Here is a 23901-nt window from a genome sequence, read left to right as displayed (position 1 = left end):
TGGAGTTAAACATACACACTTTCCGTATAAATAAATCTGATAGGTCACACACTTGTGCATCTAAATCTGCACACACACACGGAGCCACAAACCACAAAGCCTTACTCCCCGGCGCAGGCTGGTAACCCAAGCACAATGCAGCGTACTCTATAATAAGTGGTTGCACATATCAAATGCAGGAGCGCACTCCCTGTATCGAGCCTCGAGGCGGGGAAGTCTGATAATAAAACCGAGTAATGCAAGATTCTCCTGATGCTGTAAATCATCACACTCATTTTTCACTGCAACATGTATGATAGGAATCCGTTCCACCCTCTCATGTGGCTTCTCCCGGCCTCCTCCTCTCCCTGTTTGATGACTGCATTAATCAGGCTTCGCAAGAAACGATTTCACAAAAAAAATATTTTGCATGCAATTACATGGATGCTCCTTTCCATGGCAGGCGGTAAATGGGGCTTGTAGCTTGGCAGCGTTCCCTGGCGGCCGCTACGAGCCCTCCGGTGGCTCGGGGCACAATGGGCACATTCACATCTTGACATGCATTTGCTGCTAAAGTGCTTGTTGTGCTCGAGGGCATTTAGTCTCTCTGTGACATTCAGAGCCGTGACTCTCTGAGGACACCATCAGGGTGCAGGGGGCTCCTGGGACCGCCTGTTTAGGTGGCTCTCCGACGAAAGGGTTAAGCTATTTGGGACGGACCCGGCCGCTGAATAGTCGGCGCAGTCTGGAGGCCTCTTAGAAAGTACTTATTGTAACAAAGATGACACAGCCAGCTCGCAGCCTGAGAGATCTCTCTGCTTATGCTTCTTTCATTCCTCCTCCCTCATCCTTCCTCCTCTCCTCTCTGCAGAAGTGTCCATTAGCCGGAGAGACTCAGAGCCGAGGGTTTGGTTCAGCTGATGCAGGATTTTTGAAGCCAGCCAACATGTGCAAGCAGTCGCTGTTAATGCCATTGAATTTAATATTTTCATACCAATTATAACTATAATTCATCATGCCATGCAAAGCCAGCACAGTAGCACATGTACCCGAACATAATCAAAACATCTGCCCCATATTCACTTTATAGTGCTGGGTGACCCAGTCGGGCCAATAAGAACATTTTTACAGTTTTATTTTTTTCCACAGCGCACTCACACACGTTTCCTGAATTACAATTTACTTTCCCAAAAACTATAAACGCGAAAAAGAAGCCACACTTCGTCTGGCCAAACCTCAGACATGGGAGACAAAATTAAACCCTTTATTCAAAACATGTTATCTTCCACCTAAATTAAACTGCGGATTACTTCCTGCCTGTGGAGGACACACAGGAGCTGCCAAATACTGAAGAGCCACTGAAAGAAGAGAAAAATGCTATCATGGAGTCAGACATGCACATTTGATGATAGTGAAAATCTCTTGTAAAAGGTATGCACCATATACGCCAGCAAAAGTACTGCATGCACCAGTGAAACACACACACACAGTCATACACACACATCCTGTGACATGTCGTGACCCAGAATTCTCGGCTCCTAATGAAGCTCCGCACCAATTACTGCTGCAAGTCTGTCCCTACAGGAGCCCCAACTCAGCGAGAGGTCGAGGACATGTGCGTGTGTGAATGTACACAAATGACAAAAGTGATGGACTGCTGCATTGAAAGTAATTAACAAAAGCTTCATGCTGCAGGCTACGGTACCTCCAGACCTGTACTTCTTTGACGAATACATAACATGTGACGGAATCAAATACAAGAAACCATCATCTGTTTATTTTAACCTTCTTACAGAGTTAATATATTATCCTGAGTCATAGCTTCCCTATTGGGAAAAATCCCTCTAACAAGTTCGACAATTTTCGATGTCCCTCTAATTTTAGTCTGGTAAATATCTTAGACTGCTGCTTCACCGCTTAGTAGACTGTCTCAGCCTCGAGTTTGGTGTTATGGCGGTTGCCATCTTGTTGTTTTTTTGGAGCCAAACGTGACCATGTGTAGATGGGAAGGTGGTGTTGGAGAGGAGCAAGGAGTTGGTAAATGTTAGGTTACCAAAGCTTTACAGTAAATGCCCAATGCTATTTTATTAGCTGGCTAATTAGAAAGTAAACCATCATGTTTTTACAGAGTGAGTTTGTATTTGGGGTGGTTGCCTGTTGAGCGTAGTGAACCAGCCACTTGCTCAACCACATCTTGGTTAGCAGAACAAGTAACCAGGCGGGTGAACGAAATGAACTGGATTGGAACCAGCTATAGGCACCGACCCGTCACTCAAGGAAGCCACACCCCTAATTATGCACAACTTTAAACTTCACAGGTGTTATATAAAAACACAGGAATAGATCAATTAGCTCAATCAAAGATCAAACCCGTTTTTTTTAAACCAGACTGTAGACATGTTTCATTATTTATTTTTTGAATATGTTATTTTTGCAATTTCTTTCAATATGAAAGAGAATTTTCTGGAACCTTTATTTAACTTCAGGCTTGCCATGTTCCCCAGGAGAAAGACATTATTATTTCAGGACAGAAATTAAGGTGTAAAACTTACTGTGTGAGACGAGCTCCTACAGAGTTAAAACAGACATCACCTTTAATGTCTTATGTTTCATGTATCATAGGTATCTTATCCTTCTCACTGGCATGTACGGTGGCCGACAAGGGCAATCACGCTGCAACAGCCCAAACAGTTCCCATTAGCAGGAACAGGCTGCATATTTGATGCAAATTCCAAAACACATGTAAAAGTCCAAAACAAATGCAACAATTATTTCTTCTAAAGGAAACCACTTGGGCCGTTGTCGGCCACCACAGACGTGACCTCGGCTCAAAACTGCATCAGCGATGATCCCAGCTCCTCCTCTGTGAGGTTAATCTTCAGCGTAATGTTGTTTGGCTATTAATCTATTAGACCTGGTATTTGGACGGAGTTAGCAACCTTAGAAAACATTAAGTAACACAGTGTTTGGTTCAACTGCAGTATTTCACTTGATCCCTGATGTCTGTCCTCATTACTCTGATTTCAACGTGTGTAATATAAAGAGAAAAGCTGCCATGTCCACTTAGCTCTCCCCTGTGATCTGCCAATAGGCTATAGTTTAAATACAACTCTGGCAGGCAGAAGCAAATGGAAAGCAAAGAGGGAAAATGCAGTAAAACACACTGATGTTTCTGTATATAATGTTCTCAGCTGTAACATACACAGTTAAAGAGCTCACACAATGCTGCGCTGTTAGTGTAAAAGTGGATAATCGCGTTGCATTCAGCAGAATTTAATTACCTCCACGGAAAATTCCCACCAGGCTGAACGATTATTTCTTTATTTCTATATTATGAACTTAAGCACTGCTGTGACACACAGAGCAGCGTGTGCATTATGGAGTCAGCATGCTAATTAAAGCGGGCTTAATTCAATAATGACGCTCCGAGACTCTCATTGAAAATCACTCTCATTATCTGGCTCCCATTGGTCTCCGAATTAGGACGGGATTTATGGCACGCTACCAATCTCTTTCAAGGGTTCTTGTCTTTCACCTCGCGTGTGGTCCTCGAGGGTAAGAGACCTTTCCAGAGTTAAATGATGTTTACACAGAGGCCTGTTGGGTTGTTTTGACTCTCTTTATTAGGCTGAACCTGCGTATCTCTGTCTCTGCTGGCCTCGGAGTGTCGGATAAACTCTCCACGCTGTTTTATCTGCAGTCTGACATCCAGACACGCTGCAGCAGCTCCAGGTGGATGCTGCAGAAATGCTCTGTATTCAAAATAAAAGAAAACATTACTTATATTCAAAGATTATAAAAGATAATGAGAGCAGGCAGCTTAGCCTGCAGATAAAAACTTATTAAATATAAATCCTCCTTAAGACTCCGTCTCTGTTTGTGGTTTGCTGTGGAGGCCTGCAGCTACACAGAGCTCACAGTCTCAGTCCAGCATGCATAAATATTTAGAGGGCAACATGAGCCAATCAGAATCAGTGCTTTTCACTCAAATGCTTCTCATTCATGTCCGGGGACTGAACGCCAAACCAGGATGGAGCATTTCCTGAATATTCTTCCCACACAAAAAGATTTGAGTGTGTCGTTTAGGGAGGCAGGATGAAGGGTGCAGAGATATTGACACCAAACATTCAGTGGTAACAGACTGCAAACAGGACATCCTGTAGAGTTTGTAGCATTCTCGCTGTGGTCGGGACAGGAGAGAGAAGGATGTGATTTCCCTCGCCGCTCCTCTGCACCAGGTTGTGATCTGGAAAGCTGAAAGGACTCTGTTCACAACAGTGCACGCCTTCTGCTCCACCACAGAGAGATGATTCCTCAGTGAAATTATTGGCTGACAGTGACCCAAAACCAAAAGCAGCTGTAGGAAGCATGCAGCGTTTGACGGACAGTGACAGTACACACAGGTACACACAGACACGCACACACATCAGGCCCTCTAACAGACCCCAGGCAGCATGTTGCAGTGAGACTTGAGTCAGGGAGGACGAGCAGAAGTAAATCAGAGAGCAAATAGGATTTGCGACATGCTGTCATGCCCCTGTGTGGCCCTCAAAGGCTTTGTGGGTTTAGGAAGCAAATTGAGCAAACCAACAAAGTGAGTGGCACGGCGCAGGGAGGAGCTGCTGCGGTTTACGAGACAAGACTCTTTGTATGGTTTTTACTTCTTCACACTCCGTCACGCACCGAGGAAAGCCTGAACTACCACTGAACTATGGCACTGCTACTGAAACATAAAGCAGACTAGAGTCATACTTTTTATTTTATAAAATAGTAATGAAAATGACCACAGAAACACCACATTTATTGCATAATTCTTTAGTTGATTTACACTGAAGTGGCTTCACAGCAGTGTAACTAACTGGACAGACTTCTTGGTTAAAGTGTTTTAAATTATCGGGATAAATTAATGGATTTCCTATTAAACTATAAGAGCAGTTTTGACGTTTAAAAAAGAGACTTTATTCCATAGATTGACTCATATAAGTCAAAGATTTCAGTTGTACACAATCATTTCTAAAGATTCCCGTTGTTCTATCCTGCTCCCAGACACAACCAAAGGTATGGTTTAATATCTAGTCCAGGTTCAGTACACAGGTAATCACAGGTGGTAATTCAAAGGTCAAAAGTCAAAAATCCAGTTAAGGTCAAACACTCATAAATCACTTACTTAAAATGCTGGAACGAGGTGACACCAAGGAACACACAACAAACGAGAGGGAAGACACGCAGGTGTATATACACAGGCCATCAAGGGGAAACAAGGAGAGACAGGTGAGTCTAATTAGGGCGGGGTTGACACATGAGGCAGGAGACACAGGGGCCAAATCCCAATCGCCACACTCGCAGACTTTGAGGCGTGTTCCCGGTAATTGTGTGAGTGCTTAGTGCTGTCTCACTGTCAACTCACCAAGTGCGTGAGGGCTGTGATGCGGACTTTTCAAGACCGAGTTACAGACTTTCCGTGAGTACGCATACCTGCAGACTTTCCTTTGGTAGTTACCCAGAGTTCATAGCCGACTTGGTGGTACACAAATGTGATTGTCCTGCCCTGCAATAAATGTAAACAAATATTCATACATTGAAGTAGAATTGAAGTTTGAACAGATAAAACCTAAATGTAAACAAAGCGAGCATGGAGGTGACAGGAACGGCAAATACGTTTATCTGTAAATGACAACATGTAGTTAAAGACTTATGTGGTTATTTATAATCGATTTAGAGATGTTTGTTTTTCAGTTAAATATTCGCAAAGGATTAAAAATAAGGCCTTTCTGACTTTTGATAGTTTGTTAAAATATGGAAACACTGCAAGACACACAAATAGATACCAGAGGTTGGTTTTTTTCTCATTAGATTTAATGGTGCATCTTGTTTCCAGGCAACTTGTGATGTCATGTTAGTGTGTTCCATTACTGATTTTTATACAGATCTCAAACCCTCGCAGACCCACGCACTGCACGCTTGACGTCATTAAAGACAGTGAGTGTGCAGTGCTTCGGCTTTAGGGTGGAGATTGGGCCAGGGAGCAGGGATCTGAAAGACAGAGACAAGTGTGAGTTTCAAAATACAACAAAAACAACCTTAGGGAAGTTGACGGACTGTGTCACTTCCATCATGGCATGACGGGCTACTTTTACTCTCTTAATCTTAATCTTTCTACAAAGACCCGATTCGGGAATATGACAGAGAGCTCAATTAAATAAAGCCAGCTTATTATGGAAGATGTTTAATAGCTACAATCAAGCAAATTGTTTTAAAATAATTGAGCAATTTGGGGCAATTTAATACCCAGGTTATTAATTCTGTAATTGTTGGCAAAAACTATGTACACCCACCATCAGAAATGTACAAGGTTTTCTGCTCCCAGCAACCTGCAAAGACGCTGCTAACTGTCCTTGAGAACAGGATAACTTATATAAGATGTTTACTATGGCTAACACAGAGTATATTGATGAAGCATCGAACGCAGCAGAACAGCTGTGAGGTCTTGAATGGCCATCACAAGACAGACACTTTCATCTTATAGGAATAGGTTTGAATTTAGGGGTAGCTCAATCTGCAGGGACTTCGCTTGGGAACTGGAGGGTGGCTGGTTCAAGTCCCAGTACGGACTAATAATGGAATTGGGGCTGGTAGCTGTTGAGGTGTCCTTGAGCACCGCACCAAATTTCCCAACTGCCCCGTCTCTGACATTAATGTCACATCTCTCCCAATGCATGTTATGTGTGTATATTTCAGGCCTATCTGTGTGTAGCATGTTTGTACTAAAAATGTGAATTTCCCCCTGGGGTTTAATATGTCTTCTTCTTCTTCTTATCACAACATTCACATTCGCTTGTGCACCCAAAAACACTCATGGTAAAACCCCTTACAAGGAAATAACTACATGTTACAAATTGCTACATTAAACTTCGGTCCATTGTCCCACAATTCCAAGCGGCTGCCCCAACACGCCCACCTGCCAGGACGCTACAATACTGCCTTGTGTTTATCATGTTTTCAGTGTCAATTTATACTGTTAGGAGATTAGAAACAGAGCCGAACATGAAGACATTAGTGGTAATGTGCAGTATGTTTGTGTGTGTTTTTCATGTCTCATGTTGTGTTCACTGACCCTGTTTAACCCCGAGCGCTCCACACCAGGCCTCGTCTGGTGTCTGCTCCTCTGTTTGACCTGCCTCTCTGCTTTTTGATCTTCATGTAAATGAATTAGATAAAATGGGTGAACAGGATTCTGGAGCCTGACATGTGGCCCTGTTTTTTTTTACATAGATCAGAGATGGATTCAATTAGCCCGTCTGATTTCTCAGAGGCCTTTGTGGTCTGAAAGAGTTAAGTGAATGAGAGATACCATCCACAGCCTGGACTTAATTATCACTCTGTTGTGCCATGTTACATGAAGCTTATCGCTCTTTAAAGCAGATTAACTCAATCTGACATCTGCTCTGTCACTTTTACAGAGCGTAGAGGAGAAACGTGCGCACAGTGAGGCCTCAGTAGACGTTAGGCCTCTAAGCAGCCTGGATTTCTGTGATTAAGAAGCTACTCATCTTCTCTGCTTGTAAACCTCTGTTAACCTTTGTATACAGCAGTGATGAAGGACGCGCCCTCGCTCCTCAGCTGTCACCTGCCTCCGCACATTGCTGCGTCTGTCTGCTGGCTGCGCAGGAAGTGCTCTCTCTGCAACCCCTGACCTCTGAAACCGGGTTCTGAATAAACAGCTAATTGGCTGGGTTTCCTGTTTAGCCTGATGGGAACGCTGACTATTTCTGTCTGTTTACAGAGCTCTGCCTCTCTCTCTTTCTCAGAGTTGTATTGTTTATGAAAGAACAATGTCCTCCGCTACAACTGTGCTCCAAACACCAGGCTTTTGGGATTATACAGTAGTGAGCGGCCTCTGCAACTCCCCCGCGTTCCTGGAAATCAGCTCCTTTTGTTGTCTGCGTGAGGGTTTCAGTTAGCTCATTTTGTGGGTTTTGTTTATTTGTCAAAGTCAGCTTTCAAGTCCTGGTGCGCAAAGTAGCAAGATAATTGAAATATTATGTGTTGAAATATCTTAACTTGACACAAATGACAATTATTGTGATAGGATGACAAACGCGCACACAAACACATCTGTGAAATTTTTAAGGAAGAATTATGCAAATCATATCGTGTTGCTCCCTTTAAAAATGCATTGACATTTATGTACATACATGCACACAAAATCCAAACATGTGGCTAGATTCTTTTCTGCATAGTAAGCGGAGTCAGAGAGGAACTATTTACTGTCTGTGTTGAATTAAATGGCTTGCTTCTTTTGCCAGATGTGACTTTCTCCTCTCCTATCTGCATTGAATTATTCAGGCAGTTCCGGTTCTTCTGCAGCTTTCATCTCGGGTCTGCATCCAGTTATAGGAGAGATATTGTGCCCAGAGTGAAGAGAGAGACCTTAAGGTCCTGGAGTCACAGGTTCAAATACAGGCTACACCCTGATATGACTCCGCGCTGGTCTGAAATCGACTTTAAAAAACGTCTTGACTTAATAACTGTGATTTGTTTCCACATTTGGCTGATGATTTGTGAACATGCCGTGTTTTTAGCCAGAAACGAGACTCTAATTTGGAACGATGTCAATCTTTGAGGCTTTAACTTGGAAATAAATGTGTATTTTGTGTTTCTACTGAAATGACACATTTCACAGCACAGCATGAAATGAGGATGAATTTGGTTTAAACGCAACGTGAAACCGTCTAAGAGGCTTCAGTTTCAGTATTACAGTCATTCTCTGTGAAGCAGCGCTCATGTTTTGATTGCAGCCCACTTTCAACACATCTCCTGTTTCTAATTTTAGAAGATAATTGTAGGAAAATCTTCACTGAGGTGTGCAGGATATAGAGAAGATTTCCTTTCCATGTGAGTTTTCACCTTTTGTTTGTTTTTGAACAAACTTTCTGTCCTCACATTGTTGTTGTCAGTAAAGTTTTAAAGTATTTCAGGCCTGTTTGTCTCTGTATACCGAGACTGGATGATTAAATCTGGTCATTAAGTGAGCTGGAAGGTGCAGAGCTGAAGGCGGTGTTTTTATTGATGTGGCAGGAAACAGGGGGGTGGAGCTGAGGAGGAGGGGGAGACTGCTGCTGAATCTGTAAATCTCACAGACTGTTCACAGTCCGCTCCCTCTTTTAAAGGCGCTCACGCAGCTCCACTCTCTCGATTAAGAACATACTTAATGTCGCCCACAGCCCATTAAGCACCATGTGGTAGGAGCGAGGATGATGTGAAACTGAAGGGTGTGTTAATGATGGCAGGCTGTCGCCAGAGCGGGGCCTCTGGCCTGCTGGACCCTGAGCTCCTGCTGAGGAGGCGCGGGGCAGGTCTGAGGAGCCACCGGGCCGGGCAAAGAGGTGGAAACACTGAACCTTGTCTCCTGAAATTACGCGATATAAAGCAAACCCGTACTTTTGGCACATAGTCTAAATTTAACAACAAACAGGATGCACAGTGTAAACCCCCTCTCCCCATCAGTTTGTGCTTTGTGACTTTCCACCTCAACCTTCTCCCTGCTGTTCTCCATACAGTTAAAACTTCACAATTCCTTATTAGTAATTTAAAAAGGATATTTGGTAAATATAAAAGTATTAATATCATATAATATAATCTAATGTGATCCAATACACCAGCTCAGTCATTAGATTTGCTTTTATGTTGCCTGTAATGTACAGGCTTTTTTATAAGCTGTCATAGAGGTGTTAATTCAATGATACTTCAGTGTCAAAGGTCATAGTTGTTGGTGGGGCTGTACTGAGCTGCATTATATTTTTTCTAATACTCTGCCCCCTCATGTATGTAAACAAGGAGGACAAAAAATTAGAGACGCATCTCAACATAATGTAGTTCAGTACAACACCACCTTAAACTATGGCCAACAAAAGTCAACAAAAACTAAACTTGATAAAAGCAGAACCCATGGCAGTGCTGTTGCATTGAGCTGAATTAGATTGTACAGGTGTACCTAATGAAGTGGCCAGTTAGTGTATTTGGATGCTGTTTATGCTAAGCTAAGCTAAACACCTGCTCTCTATAGCATCCTATTTAGCATACAGCATGGAAGTTGTATCGAGCTTCTCTTTTAGCTCTTAGCAAGGAAGCAAATAAGTGTTTTCCCCAAAAATGATTCCTTTAAGTCCCTCAGAGCAAAGTGAATCATCTAAATGTCCACTTCCTATGATCCTCTGTCAGACAAAACAATCTCAACCTCACTTCCAGTGTGTCCTGCGGCACTCTGCCCTCTGGTCCGATAAGAGCCCTATAAGCCAAGTGATTCACCAGTGGGGAAACGACTAATTAGCATGTGCTGTGCCGCCATTCGTTTGATGTGGAGAGACGTCCTTTTGATGTAAAAATGTATGCGGAATGATTATCAAGATTACAGCTTCCCTCCTAATCTTGATGTCCGATTCCGTCTTTAGCATTAATTGGAAACATCTTAAGCTAAAGTCTCTGGTCAGGCTAATCTCGCGTGACTGCAGAGCCGAGTGGACGTTTCAGTCGCCTCTCATCTTCCTATTTTGACCCTTTCACTGTACGTTTGATAAAACTTGAACCCTCGTCTTAGCTAGCATCATAAGGTTAGCCTCTATTGCCTTTAACATTTGCTTTCTTTCTGTGTCTTACAGGATACTGAGCCACAACAAAATCAGAGTTCTGAAAAATGGATCCTTCTCTGGACTTCTTGCTTTGGAGAAACTGTAAGTAGCCAACTGTTCATTATCCTATTTCTTCACATCTGCAATGTCACGATTGTTTACACGATGCATCCATGCGTGAGCTGTTACTTTCGCTTGCCTCGGGGCCTTTGTGGAGAAATACAGACAGGATATCAGTGAGATCTGAGCAGCTCTGTGCACTTATATCCAATCATGGGCTTCGGTCCAGCAGGGAGGATGATACACTCTGGCCGGCTATCACAGAGTTATGTTGAAAAGTTCACATAATTACACTTCAGCCCTTCATTATCAGGTAAGCCCCACTCCACAGGACAAGATAAGAGAGATCTCTGGGAGGAGGTGTGTGCTGGCAGCTTCGCATGTGGCTCGCAGACAGTCTGACCTTCTTAGTAGCACCGTTATCTCTTTAAATGAGGTGTTAGACAGGTGAGGGACAGGATAATAATCAAGGGAATACAAATGAATGGCAGTCCTGGTGACAAACAGGAGAGGTGCCATAGTGCGAGCAATGCTTTTTTTTAGCCATGCTAGCAACATGGCTTCATATGTGGGTTGGTTTGGCTGTTCACCATTTTGATCTCCTGTAAACTCATATGTCCCAACAATTATTGGATGGATTGCCATGAAATTTTCTACAAACAGTTATGGTCCCAAGATGATAAATCCTAAAGACTGGTGATCCCCTTGCTTTTCCTCTAGCAGCAACATGAGGTTGACAATTTGGGTTTTAAGCAAAGTATACCAACAACTACTGGATAGATTGCATTGGCACATTTATGCTACCAAGAGGGTGAATTATAAGGATTCTAGTTGTTATAAATGGTGATCTAAAACTGTAATCTAGCTAGTAATGCTAGTGTTAGCAAATATTAGCAGGCTTAAAAAGTGAAAATGCTGAGAATCTGCATGTTAGCTAGACATCTGTTAGCGTGCACTACAGGCTAATGATACGGTATGTAGCCTATCATAAGCCTTTTTTACATTGCGTTCTCATCAGCGCCATAACGAAGCTCCGGTGTAGAGCCGCCCCAGTGTGTGTTTTTGAAAAGCGTTCTGACGCTGCGGAAGCAAAACGTGCGCGAGGTGTAACAAATAACGCGTGCTTCAAATACACACTGCCCTGTCGGCTCTGCAGTTTACACAGACGCCGTTTCGCCTCTCTTACTACCTCTGATGCCAGCTCCATTCCACCTCCGTGCATTATAAGACTGAACGTAACAGAGGCATAATAATCCCACCTTGAACTGGCAGTGTAAAAGGGGCTACAGACAAGACTAGCATTTAGCAGCTACAAGCTAACCCTCTTGGCTCCTCAGATACTCTGATGTGAGAATTACATCTTGTATGTGTTTTTCCCACCAGAAGGTGTTCTGTTTTACAGAGCATGCCAGTAAAGCTTTATAGCGCCCTGGTAGCTAACAACACATGGCGCGGCTTCAATCTGGATACTGTAGTCTGGTAGACATGGAGCAGGGGGTGGGTGGGTATTTCGAAGGTATATTAGTTCCACATGCCACTCGGAGCTGCCACCCATGAAGCTAACAAGCTTCTCAAAAATGTCAAAAGAAAGAAAAATATGGTAATTTGCAGTTGTTAGCTTGTTAGTAGCTACCTGCTGGAGCTCAGGCCAGACGTGCCAGTCAAGAGCAAGAAGCCACATTTGCTGAGTTGCTGTTTGTGTGTCTGGCATGTGCACACCGTGGGTGGATAATTCCTCGTCCTCTGTTCTCACCTCAACTTTCTGGCTCAAAAGATGCTGATAAAGCTGTTGACAGGAAGACACTTAACCAAGATCCTGTGACTACTTTGGAGGCTAGTAAAGTGAAGTTAAAGTAAATGTGTAGCTTGAAGTATTTGATGTAAAATGAGCCCATGTTGCTTGTTATTGTAAGTGCAGACACAGTTCCCTGTAGCACCGTGGGGTCGGTGGGTCGGGTAACCTGAGCTCACCCACTAACAGACCCTTGTGGCTGCAGCAGTGATAAAACTAGCAGGGGGCAACAGGGTGGAGCTTTCATAACTAAAAAACCTGGGAAAGAGACACAGAACAGGCGGCAAACTAACACACGCACACACATCACACACACATATGAACCACAAAGAGAGGGATGTGGGCGTCTGGTGTAAGGAGAGGACATAACGTAAATCATGCAGGCCTCATTTCACTCCTCTGCCTCAACCTCTGCTGGCTCTGTGACACACAGCGGTGGAGGTCTGCTCACTCACGCTGACGTCTTCAACCTTTAATTGAGCCTTGCACAGCTTATAATTACATCTGAGCTCATGGTAAAATTGCTGTCTGATGTGAAAAATGCAACATTGAAATTCACAGTGATGGAGGGGTTCGGAGGGAATGAAAACAGAAGCGAGTTTACAGTAAAGTTTGGAGTTTTGTTTGGTCTCCTCAGTCCGCCATCTTCCTCCAGGTCTCCTCATTGTTTCCAGTGTGTCGTCTACATGTGCTTGTCATTTGCAGCAGTAGTGAGCAGTTACTCAAATTCTGTGGTCAGTGCTGTAATCAAAGGCCAGCCCACTAGGGCTGAGTAAACACACATCAGGGAATTACACTGCATTTCTTCCCCTATGTGCTGAGGATAAACACTGCTCCCTGGCTGCACACACACACTCTCACTTTGGTCCATGTCTGCTGAGTGCACCGTAACTCTGAGTGTGTTTCCTAGTATGGGCACCTTTGCTACTTGTCCAGTCATTTCAAACAGGTCTGGTAACTCTCTCAGCAGACGCACACTCACACCCACAGACGTCTATTCAGCGTTGAATGCAGTCTGATCTGCTGTTGTTTGCTGGAGAATACAGCTCCGGGGCAGGCCACCCTCCTCCAGGCCCGGGCCAGACAGTGCAGCGATCTACACAGTTAGCCCTTTCATTGGGACAAACCTCCTCAAAGCCACTGTTGCCTTCATAACCTGCCAAACCACCCAAGTGCAGAGGAGCAATTTAGCCTTGTTTGTTTTGCCCTCTTACTGGACTACTGTGTTTTTGCAGCTCTTTGAAACAGCTTTGCCATCCAACAGCTACATTTAGATCTTGGAATACCTCGTTTTGTTCCAGCTTTTTGGGACCAGTTGAATCATACCTGGCTTTATGCAAAAGAAGACACACTCATGCACACCATCAGGCCTTTGATTTTGCACTCATGCACCTATTTTAGTACCTCCACCTCTGTTCCTGCCCTTTCTGATGCGAGCTGACGCTGGCAGCCCCACTAACGAGCCGGGACCTTTATGAGTTGCGGACAGATCCCAGCAGCCTGTCCTGCGCTGATTTGAGGCGAGGTAATGAGAATAATGAGCAAAGAGAGGCCGAGGCAGTCTGGCTCTTGTCCAACTGGGCCCCACTGCACCATGGGACACAGGACAGGCAGGCAGGCAGGGCACAAGGGGCCCTCATTACCAGGTCTGCTCGCCCTACAGGGAGAGAGGGAGCAGGGAGCAGAGAGGGAGAGCAGAGGGCAGCGATGATGATGGATGAGGGAGCAGCGGGGCGCTCGCAGCGAACAGGTCTGAGAGGCAGGAGTGAGGCTTGTGGTTAGGACACGTTAGAGGCTCAAGGTGTTGGCAGCATGATGGACTTTGTCAACAAGAGAGCCTGAAATCATCTCTAAAGTACCAGATAGGACTGAAAGTCTACTTTTGTCGAGTATGCACAGGAAATATCATGCAAGGTCATCAAAAACAGGAGCATCCAAGAGCAGGAAAGAAGGGTTTGCTTGTGATTTACGCTGGTAGAGCAACAAGAGTTAAAGGAAGTTTGCACTGAAAGCTGTGAGCAATAACTCCCACAGGGCGTGAGAATGTGCATGTTTAGGAAAATGTCCGCATGATAGAAAACATATACACTATTATCACATTATGGTTAAGATCTTTTACGCCAATTCATTACTTTTTTGACTTGATAATATCTGTTTTAGAAAGAGGAGAAAACGGGACGCTCTGCGTTTTCCTGAGCCTCAGTGGAACCAACCTTGAAATCGCCGCTGCCATTCTGAGCAGCTGGGGTTAGGAAGTAGTCCAACTTAAACAACTTTACCATCTGACACAGAGGAAGTGGAGCCGCGATGGCTAAAGATGGTATGATGGCTGCAGCGAGAGAGAGAGAGAGAGAGAGAGAGAGAGGAAGAAGGAGGGAGGGGGGGATGAAGGAAAGCACTCTCCTGCAGTTTGTCTTATATAAATCTGAGGTTGTTTTTCTTGGTGGGAGATTAACAATATTTCCACACAGGCTAAGCAAATTACTTTGATGAGTGGGAACAAAGCAGAGGTGGGCAGCACTTTAGTAGTAAAAACAGAGGAGAATGTGTTAGCATGGCAAGGAGCCCTTCAGTCTAGACCCGTTTGAGTAAGACAAGGTTCAGATTGTACGAGCGAACCGGTCTGAGTCCAGCTGTGGAGGATGAAAATGGGAGTCTCCTCGCAGAAAATTGAACATTAGAGTGTGTATGTTTCCCCGCACACGCCATCGAGTGGCCCCCGCTTACGGTCACCTAATGAGAGTGCATGACATGAAGGGGTGGAGCGGGTGAGGAAGGGGTTAAGCGTGCTGGAGAGTGGAAACAGAAAGGGGGGTGCTGCTGGAGTTGATAGACTCCAGATGTGTCTTTCAGATAAACTGAAGGAACGGGGTGTGTTTGTATTGCGAGCCCAGCTCAGTCATAGCTCTGGGGGTTTATTGAAACAGCGAGTGAGCCCCCTCATAAGCCCATTACCAAATCGTACGCTTTATACGCCAGTAACTCTCTCTCGCACACTCGTACGGCAAACTTGATATGGTTTCAATGGCAGAGGAACTTGAGCTTTCTCTGGACTTACTTCCCCCCACTTCCGTTTGTGTTCCCTCTGCTGTATTTTTGCGTCTCCCCTCTCCCGGCTCTCTGGGTCTCTCACTGTTCCTCCCCCTTCCCCGTTCTCTGCATGCTGTGGTCCACCTACTGGCTGACATGAGACTCTCTATTCATTGATAATTGTAATGAAGCGAGTTATAACGTCTTTTGGAACTTTCAAATTAAAAGTCTTTTCGCCGCATTTTCTCTCGTCAGGAAACTGTCGTGTCAAACCGTAAGAGGCTGCATTGTTAATCTCACAGACAAATAAATAAAGTAAATATTATTATCTACCATTGATCCATTGAAACTTTACACTGCCTTTCATTGTTTCTGAATGAATTGCATGCTGGGAGATCTTATGAAAACCAACAGAGATGCCAAAATTGGCACTACCCTCTTCGCTCCAAAGCCAGAACCCGAGTCAATAACAGTCCGTGGATCCAGAGTTTTCCTTGGCAGAATCATCTCCCGCTCCTCTTTCTGCACACTATGGCAACATATAATCAACATAGGAAATTTTACACTTCAAATAAAAGTGTATATTGCTATTTCTGTGCATGCCGCTAACGACTGTGTGGTTTGATCCGCAGTTTCTGTCCATGTCCGTCAAAAGCAGATCTGGGGGGTTAAATCGTTTAAAACACAGTACAGTAATATCAGTGTACGATCAGGTGGTCATTGCCCCGGAAAGAGTGTGTCTAGTTGTAATCCAAATATAAGCAGTTTTATGAATGTAGGAAAAAAAAAAAAGGAAGCTTGGCTCCCCTAGCTTCACCACTGCTCCAACTTGTTTCCAGATGAACGTGGACAAAAGGTTGATTAGGTATATCCAATCAGAGAGGAACCAGAAAAAAGTAAAGAAAATAATCTGGGGAAGGGGCAGCAAAGCAGGAAATTAGTAGAAAAACAAGAGCTCGGCAGATCCCGGTTTCCTGTTTTGGGGGGAAGGCAGGAGTACGTTTGGGGCCGGCGTTACAGAGCCCCCATTGTGAGCAAGTGTGTTGAGGAGCAGGGAGGTGGGGTCTGCGGGGCCATACACAGGCACGATTCTGCTCACTTCTGAAACCCCTAACCCACCTGCCCCTCCCTACAGGGGAAAGCTAGCTAGTAAAAAAAAGGGGAAAAAGGAAACTGTAAAAATAAACGAGCGAGGGCCTCTGCGAGAGACGCCAACCAGACAGGAAATGACACGCGGCACAAAAATGGTCTCCGCTGACCTCTGTCAGGAACCGAGGTGCCACTCGCCCCCCTTTGCTTTTTTCCCAACATACCTTTAATGCATCTGTAGACTTAAATGTTTGTTTGTGTCTTCAGGCGGTTTCTTATATGGAGATGAATCAGACGACGTTGGCCCTTTAAGTCTTTCCATTAAAAAAATCCAGGAACAGGAAATTCTTGATTCCAGTCTGGCGATAATGAGTGGCCGTTCCCCAGCTTCACTCATTTTCCCAGCTCCCTCCGGGGCCAGGGCCTGAACAATGTCAGTGGAGCACTCCAGCCCTCGCCGCTGTGCTCCTGATAATGGAGCACTCCACGTCTGGAGCGCTTTACAGACCAATGTCTTCATTATTACCCTCTCGCTGCCCTACGAGCACGTCGCTCCTCTCCAGCCTGCATGGGGCCCAGGTGCTCATCCCATGTACCCGCAGAGAAATTACTCTCCAGAATGGCGGAGCACCAGCCCCATTGATCAGGAGGAGTTTTTAGAGGAAAGAGACGTTCTTAATGGCAGCCGCTGGTGTTAGGCCCCGCGGCATCACACAATGGCCTCTCCTGGCCTGAGAGTGAGCTCGAGTCTGTCACACAGGCCTCATGTGGCGAAGGGGATAAAGCAGTGCACCCCCGAGGTTACAAAGCATAACTCAAAGACACAATAACATGTCACCACCAATCATGTAGCGTGTAGAGAAGTACATGCTGCTACTGAAGAAATTAAAAACTAATAGCTACAAGTTGCAACGTCTGACCTTTGGGACTCTGATATTTTCATGCTCATGCCCTCTTTGAAGTATTCCTCGTCTCGCCTCTGATCCTCTGGCTCGGTGACAGCTGTTGTCATCAGTGTGAAGGCCACTGGGCTGTGAAGCTGTTGTCAGGCCGGGCGCTGTCTGCTCCGGAGGGCACACACACAAGTCATCGCCTGAGTGTGAGGCCTGCTGTTCAAACTGTAGGTTTGCAATAAAGTTGGAAATAAATCTGAGAGTGTGGGCAAGTGGCGAGGGGCTGCAGCGGAGATTTAGTCTATATTGTGGTTATGGAAATTTGGGTTATGATACGGCTAAGTGCCCGCCACCAGTGCTGTGTGCGCTGGTGAGCTCCTCCACATTCCCCATTGTGGTGATAAGAGAGTGTAGCAGACGCACTGCGGACTGCGGACACACTTCAGGCCAAAGCACACTCAGCACAGGACCTGCTGCAGCTGGGCGTAAAGGAGTGGATTGCAGGAAATGCAGGTGTTAGATGTGTGTTTCATCTTAAGCAGTGCTTTAACCTACACACTGTCATTGTCACGTGTACATGTGTGGCTCTCTTGCCTTATTCATTGGCTTAAAATCTGTGCAGCTCATTGGGGGTCATGGTTATGTTTACTGTAAGTCTCCGAACAGAATTTTGCAGCTCGATACAGTGTCTTCTAAGAATAGCAAAGCAAAATGTGTGTTTGTGCGTGCACATTTGTGTGCACTTATAGGGAAGTTATTTTAAAAGCTTTTAACTACAGCAGGGCTGCACACTGTGCAGTGGTTAGCGCTGTTGCCTCACAGTTAAAGGGTTGGAACCCCAGTTCTGTGTGGGGTTTGCATGTTCTCCCCGTGCATGCGTGGGTTCCCTTCGGTTACTCCGGCTTCCTCCCACAGTCCAAAGACATGCTCATTAGGTTCATTGGTAACTCTAAAACCCAAAGGTGTAAATGTGTGCTTGAAAGGTTGTCTGTCTCTGTGTGTCAACCCTGTGATTGACTGGCGATCAGTCCAGGGTGTACCCCGTCTCTCGACCAATGACAGCTGGGATCGGCTCCAGCCCTCCCGTTACCCTGAACAGGATAAGCGGTATAGATTATGGATGGATAGATGGATGAACTACAGCAGTTGAACTACAGCAGGTAGCCAAGCTTATTTGCTTGACTGAAGCTACTTAGAAAACGTGGTGCAAAATAATATTAAAATATTTTGTGGTGCGCTGGTTTAGCTCAGTGGTTGAATTGCGTGTCCCACATACAGAGGCTACAGTCCTCAAGGCGGCGGGCCTGGGTTCGACTCCCACCTTCGGCCCTTTGACGCGTGTCATACCCCACTCTCTCTTCCCCTGTTTCTGACACTACCCATAATCCTCTCTCTCTGACAGGGAAGGCACAAAAGGCCAAAAAACAAACACAAAAAGTGTCGCTCAAGTGATTTGGTTGCAAAAAAATATCTACTTGTTAACATACTTATACCACAATAACCCCATTATTCATAGGAAGACTCATTGTAGACTAAAAAATGGCAAAAAAAAGTATATTTATTACTTTAATAACTATACTAGTTGAGCTACAAGCAAGCTACTGCAAAAGTAAACTACTAGTTAACAGTTAGTCTTGCATCTAAATACATGCACTAAGTGACATTATTTATATATATATAGTACAGAAGTAATTGCAATATTTCTTAGACAGTTAAAACAGAACATTTGAACCTATCATGTAATCTTGTATTTGTCTTAATCTCACTGCTAATGCATGTTTGAGTGGAGGTCAGTGTTACTCAGCAAATTCATGTGTGTGTCTGAGTGTGAAAAGGACAGACGGGGCGGGAGAGACGGTCATCAGAGAGAGGAAACAGTGGGCAGTGCCTCGCCTTTCATCGCCGCACTAATGAGCCCCGCGACACACAGACTGGAAACAGCAGCATTGTTCTCCCCCCTCGCCCTGGTCTACAAATCCTACACAGCTACTGACACACAGAAACACATGTACATTTAGGGTGGGCCATACATACTGGATAATACTCCCGAAAAAATCTTCCTTTTTATCAGTGAATTTTTACTTGTTGGTCAGACTCACAGGGGTGGAAACATCTCCACCATTTTAAAAAGCTGTGAAGTTGTTACAAAGTGTCCGTCTAACAAGCTGGCAGGCACTCAAAGAGCTCTGCTGCGCTGTCCAAGACTGCCTGCTTTGAGACAAACACAACAGACCTCAGCCTTTTGGTCCGGGGCCAGGCAGCTTCTGCTCCATCATTATAACCTGTCTCCCGTCTATAATCCAGATATGAGCGATGGCTTAGCGAGAGCTTGGACCTAAAGCCAAACCTCTGATCTCGGACTCTATCTCAGCCATACTGCACAGTCCAATGTTTTTTTTACAGGAAGCCATTTTCTGAAACTTTTTTTTTCTTGCCCTAGTTTGATCAAAATAGCTCATCTCTTGGAGAGCCGACAACACAATGGTTTGGAGATGCCTGAGGTTGAACATGGTGTGAGGCAGCGCGGTCGAGGGCAGCGATGATAGATAATCTTTGTGGAAAAAAGGAGCAGAAAAATCCCCTGAGGTCTGGCCTACCACAGTGACATCTTGGGTAGAAGTGAAATAGACAAAAATGCAGCCATGGCATTGAGACATTTGAGCTCCTGTAAGGAAATCCTCCTCTGTGGATGGTCCGATGGGAGCAAGCATTTTTCATGCTGTAGAAACACAGATCCCATTTCAACCACCATCAGCCACGTACTGCTGATAACCACCCTGCCCTTGACCTGCTTTAACCCCGCTATTCCCACCTGGACAATAAAAAACATCTTGGATTCAAATCTGATGCAGGTTAGCTGATGGAGAGGAGCATCTGCCCTAAAGTTAAGCCAATGGGTGTGTGTATGTGTAATGAATGGGAAGAGCATTCAAAGGCAGTTCAAGGCATTAATATTTATGTTTTCAAAGTGTATCACCGGAAGAGTCATTTTTAAACAAGCTGAAAAAATGGCTGAACCCTTTGCTAGCAGTTTTAGATTCCACTAATGTTTTCATTGGTCATGAATCTGCATCTTGCTAGCCTCAAGCCCAGGTGGCTGATGAGATAAGATTTCCTATCTGTGTGCAGAAATCCCCCGCTGTGTCCCACTGGAGCAGCCAGGTGTTAAGAAATGTGTCTACTTTAGTGAAAGAAGCCCTCAGTGTGCAAGAAACAGTTCAACATATTGGAAAATATGTTTAGTCCCTTTCTTGCTGAGAGTTAGGTGAGAATATTGATACCACTTTCATGTCTGTTCATCAAGTATTAAAGGGCCAGTTCGCCGATTTTCAACCTCAGTCTTATCATGCTATTATGGGGAGCTAATGCTATTATGTTTGGAAAAAAATGTGATAAATGTAATGTAATGTGCCTTTGGAGGACGCTATCTGCTTCTCCAGTGGGCCCTGGAAAACCTCCGCCAGATTACGTAAAATGTGTCATCTAGCGGAGGCCATGGAGCTCGCTAAACTACACTTCCTCAATCTAGGACGCCCGCCTTCGATGTCATGTCTCGTTCAAAATTGTCAGGTCTGAAATGTAGACTGCAGACCTGAAGATTTTTTAGACGATCCATCTGTATATTCTTGTTGTATTGCGGATTCTGTGCCGCTCTTCTGCCTGCAGTGAAACGGTAGTATTTCACTCCAGTGTCTCTCACTGGACAGTTCCTTTCAGAGGGAGGGGCGCAATGCACGCTGGGTGTTGTAGGAATGTAGAATGGGAGAAACCACAAGCTGTTTGTACAACTTTCTCCACAGCTATGGCGCCAACTTCAAATATTATTGCTTCTATCGATTACAGAGAACACCAGCTTTAACTGGCAGTGGCTTCTTCCAGGGGATAACTGCTCCTTTAAGCTAGGACTAGCAGGTGGTAAAGACTGAAAACAGGGGGCAACAGCTAGCTAGCTAGCTAGTTCAAACGATACCAAGATCTGCATTTAGGCATCTAAAGCTTAGTGATTAACACACTGAACGCACTGTTGTTTAATGCGTACATAAAAATTTGTGGTCAAGTCATAATCAACTGCTTAAAGGGGGTTATTCACCGGAGTATACCTTGGCTGTTAGCAGCAGCTTATTGGTCTCTGCTAGTTCGCTATCTGAAAACTTTGCCTTTACCCACTGTAAACCTCAGCTCTCTTTACACTTCAGTTTCTGTACAGATATATCTCACAAGTGATTTAGACGTGCTTGTAAACATATTTTGTTAGCTTTACAGAACAGAGCCAGACTTGCAGTTTCCCTCTGTTTCCAGTCTGTCTGCTAAGCTAAGCTAAGCTGCTGGCTCCAGCTGCAGACTGGTATTGATATTCTCATCTGACTCTGGGCAAGAGGAAGCAAACACGCCTGTTTCTTAAAATGTTGGACTATTCACTCAAGACATGTCTCCATTATTTTCTCATTGACCTAATATTTTCTGTCTCCACAGGGACCTCAAGCACAACCTAATCAGCACCATCGTGCCCGGGGCCTTCCAGGGCCTGTCTGAGCTTCGGAAACTGTAAGTAGACATTAGCATGATTCACATTCCTTTGGTGTTAGGAGCAGCAAACATATTAATAGACATTTATAGACGCAGGCATGGAAATTTTGAATTTAATTTTTTGGCTTAACACAAATGATGGAGCAAGGGCAGTTTTTTAATTATATGAGCAGCTTTTTTCATTTGCTGAATTCCCAGCGGTTGTGGAAAGAGCCAGACATACATCCCCTCACATTTATCTTCAGCCGATTCTGTTTAGGCGGCTCATGGCAGATGTTATACTGAGCTCCTGGAGTTGCTGTGACAATAAAGGCCTCCTTCACCAAGTGTTTCTGCTGGTCCTCGCGGGGGCCTTGCAATGTCATCTCTGTGGAAACCTCAGGGCCACTCAGAGGCTCCTCACCAGCATTGGATGTGACAGGACGGCTGTTTGCAGCCACTCGCAGCTACATCCTTGTGTTTTCTGTCGTCTGGTTGTGGCGAGGGTCGGAGCTGGTCGTCTCTCCAGCTCCGCGTGACTCCCCGTCCCTCCTCCCCCTTCTTGTGTTTTCCCTGCGAGGTCTGGGGCTTCTCAAAACAAACAGGGGGAGATAAACACATGCTCTGGACGGCTCTCTGCTGGGTAGTGTCAGAGGTGCAGCAGAGCAGATCCCTCTCTGGCTGTGGCTATACATCACACTCAGAGGTGGACGGCAGAACAGGGGCCCCTTGTTTACCCCTTTGCTGATAAACCTTCACTGGCGTCCCGTGGAGGAGAGATAAGAGAAAGTGTTAGGGGCTGTGGGCATGCTTATTTAGATGTTTAACTATCTGAGCCGTCTATTTGTGGGAAATAGAAGCCTTTATCACGAGTTTATCCCAAACAAGAGTACCTGCACAGTTTTGCCTGTTAGATGAGAAGTGTTTGATCAGATACCCTAAAAACAACACGGGTACTGAAAGAGTCAAGATACCACAATCTGCAACTGAGTCAGATCCTCTTGATTCAAAAATAACCATCACATTCCTTTGTTTTTTTACACCAGCGACCTCTCCAACAACCGCATTGGCTGCCTGACTGCAGACATGTTCCAGGGTTTGACCAATCTCACGAAGCTGTAAGAAACACATAAATTCACTCTCTGAAAAGTATGCATTTTCCATGTGTGGGAAAGCTGTCGAGTTAACTTGTTTTTGCATCTTTCATTCTGTGCTCTTCTAGGAACCTGTCTGGCAACATCATATCCACCATGGATCCAGGGGTGTTTCAGGAGCTGCCGTCCCTCAAGCTAGTGTGAGTTTAAGACAGTGTCTGCGCTCCGACTCTACAACGCTGCAGCATACCATTCCATATCTGAATAAAACAATAAATACTCAAGACAAAGATAACATTTGTTTTCACTTCAAATTTATTTTACCTCGGTTTGCTCACTGTGTTTTACAATGACTGTCGAAAGAGTCAAATAAGCACTGAGGATTTACTCGACATCTATTTATTTGATTTAGGACACATTCATCTATGCGGTATTTGTAGATCAAACACATTTGAACCAAGGCTACCATGAATCACAAGATAAGTCTGTCAACAAACAATTCAAATCCAAACATTTTTATACATAGTACTGCTAGATCTTGCTTAAAAGAGTTGAGTAATTTCAGGGTTAAAACCAGTAGCTTTAATTCGCTGTAGGTAGAATAAAAAGTGAAAACTGACATGAAAAATTATAAATGACCATCCCTTCTCTCTCCAGGAACTTTAACTCAGAGTACCTGTCCTGTGACTGCGGCCTGCGTTGGGTGCCGGCCTTCTTCCGCAGCAGCTCAGCCCGGTTGGGGGACGAAACCCTGTGTGCCTACCCGAGGAGCCTGAGGGGAAAACCCCTGCGCGGACTGAGAGAGAGCCAGCTGAGCTGTGGTGAGAGTC

General features: G+C 44.8%; 1 protein-coding gene across 1 annotated transcript in view; it reads left to right on the top strand.

Moving 5' to 3' along the window:
• adgra2 (adhesion G protein-coupled receptor A2) overlaps window positions 1-23901 on the top strand; it is a 39581-nt gene that overhangs the window by 8861 nt on the left and 6819 nt on the right. The window contains exons 2-6 of the mRNA XM_069683753.1: window positions 10638-10709; window positions 21945-22016; window positions 23024-23095; window positions 23200-23271; window positions 23729-23892. Of these exons, the coding sequence (XP_069539854.1) occupies window positions 10638-10709; window positions 21945-22016; window positions 23024-23095; window positions 23200-23271; window positions 23729-23892 (452 nt within the window). The remainder of the gene's footprint in view (window positions 1-10637; window positions 10710-21944; window positions 22017-23023; window positions 23096-23199; window positions 23272-23728; window positions 23893-23901) is intronic.

The sequence above is a fragment of the Semicossyphus pulcher genome, unplaced genomic scaffold (genome assembly GCF_022749685.1).
Source record: "Semicossyphus pulcher isolate SPU_LCO1_2020_fin unplaced genomic scaffold, fSemPul1.0.p SCAF_6, whole genome shotgun sequence".
NCBI classification, from domain to species: Eukaryota; Metazoa; Chordata; class Actinopteri; order Labriformes; family Labridae; genus Semicossyphus; species Semicossyphus pulcher.
The sequence above is the reverse complement of the archived record's forward strand: the minus strand, read 5'-3'. Positions and strand labels throughout refer to the sequence as shown.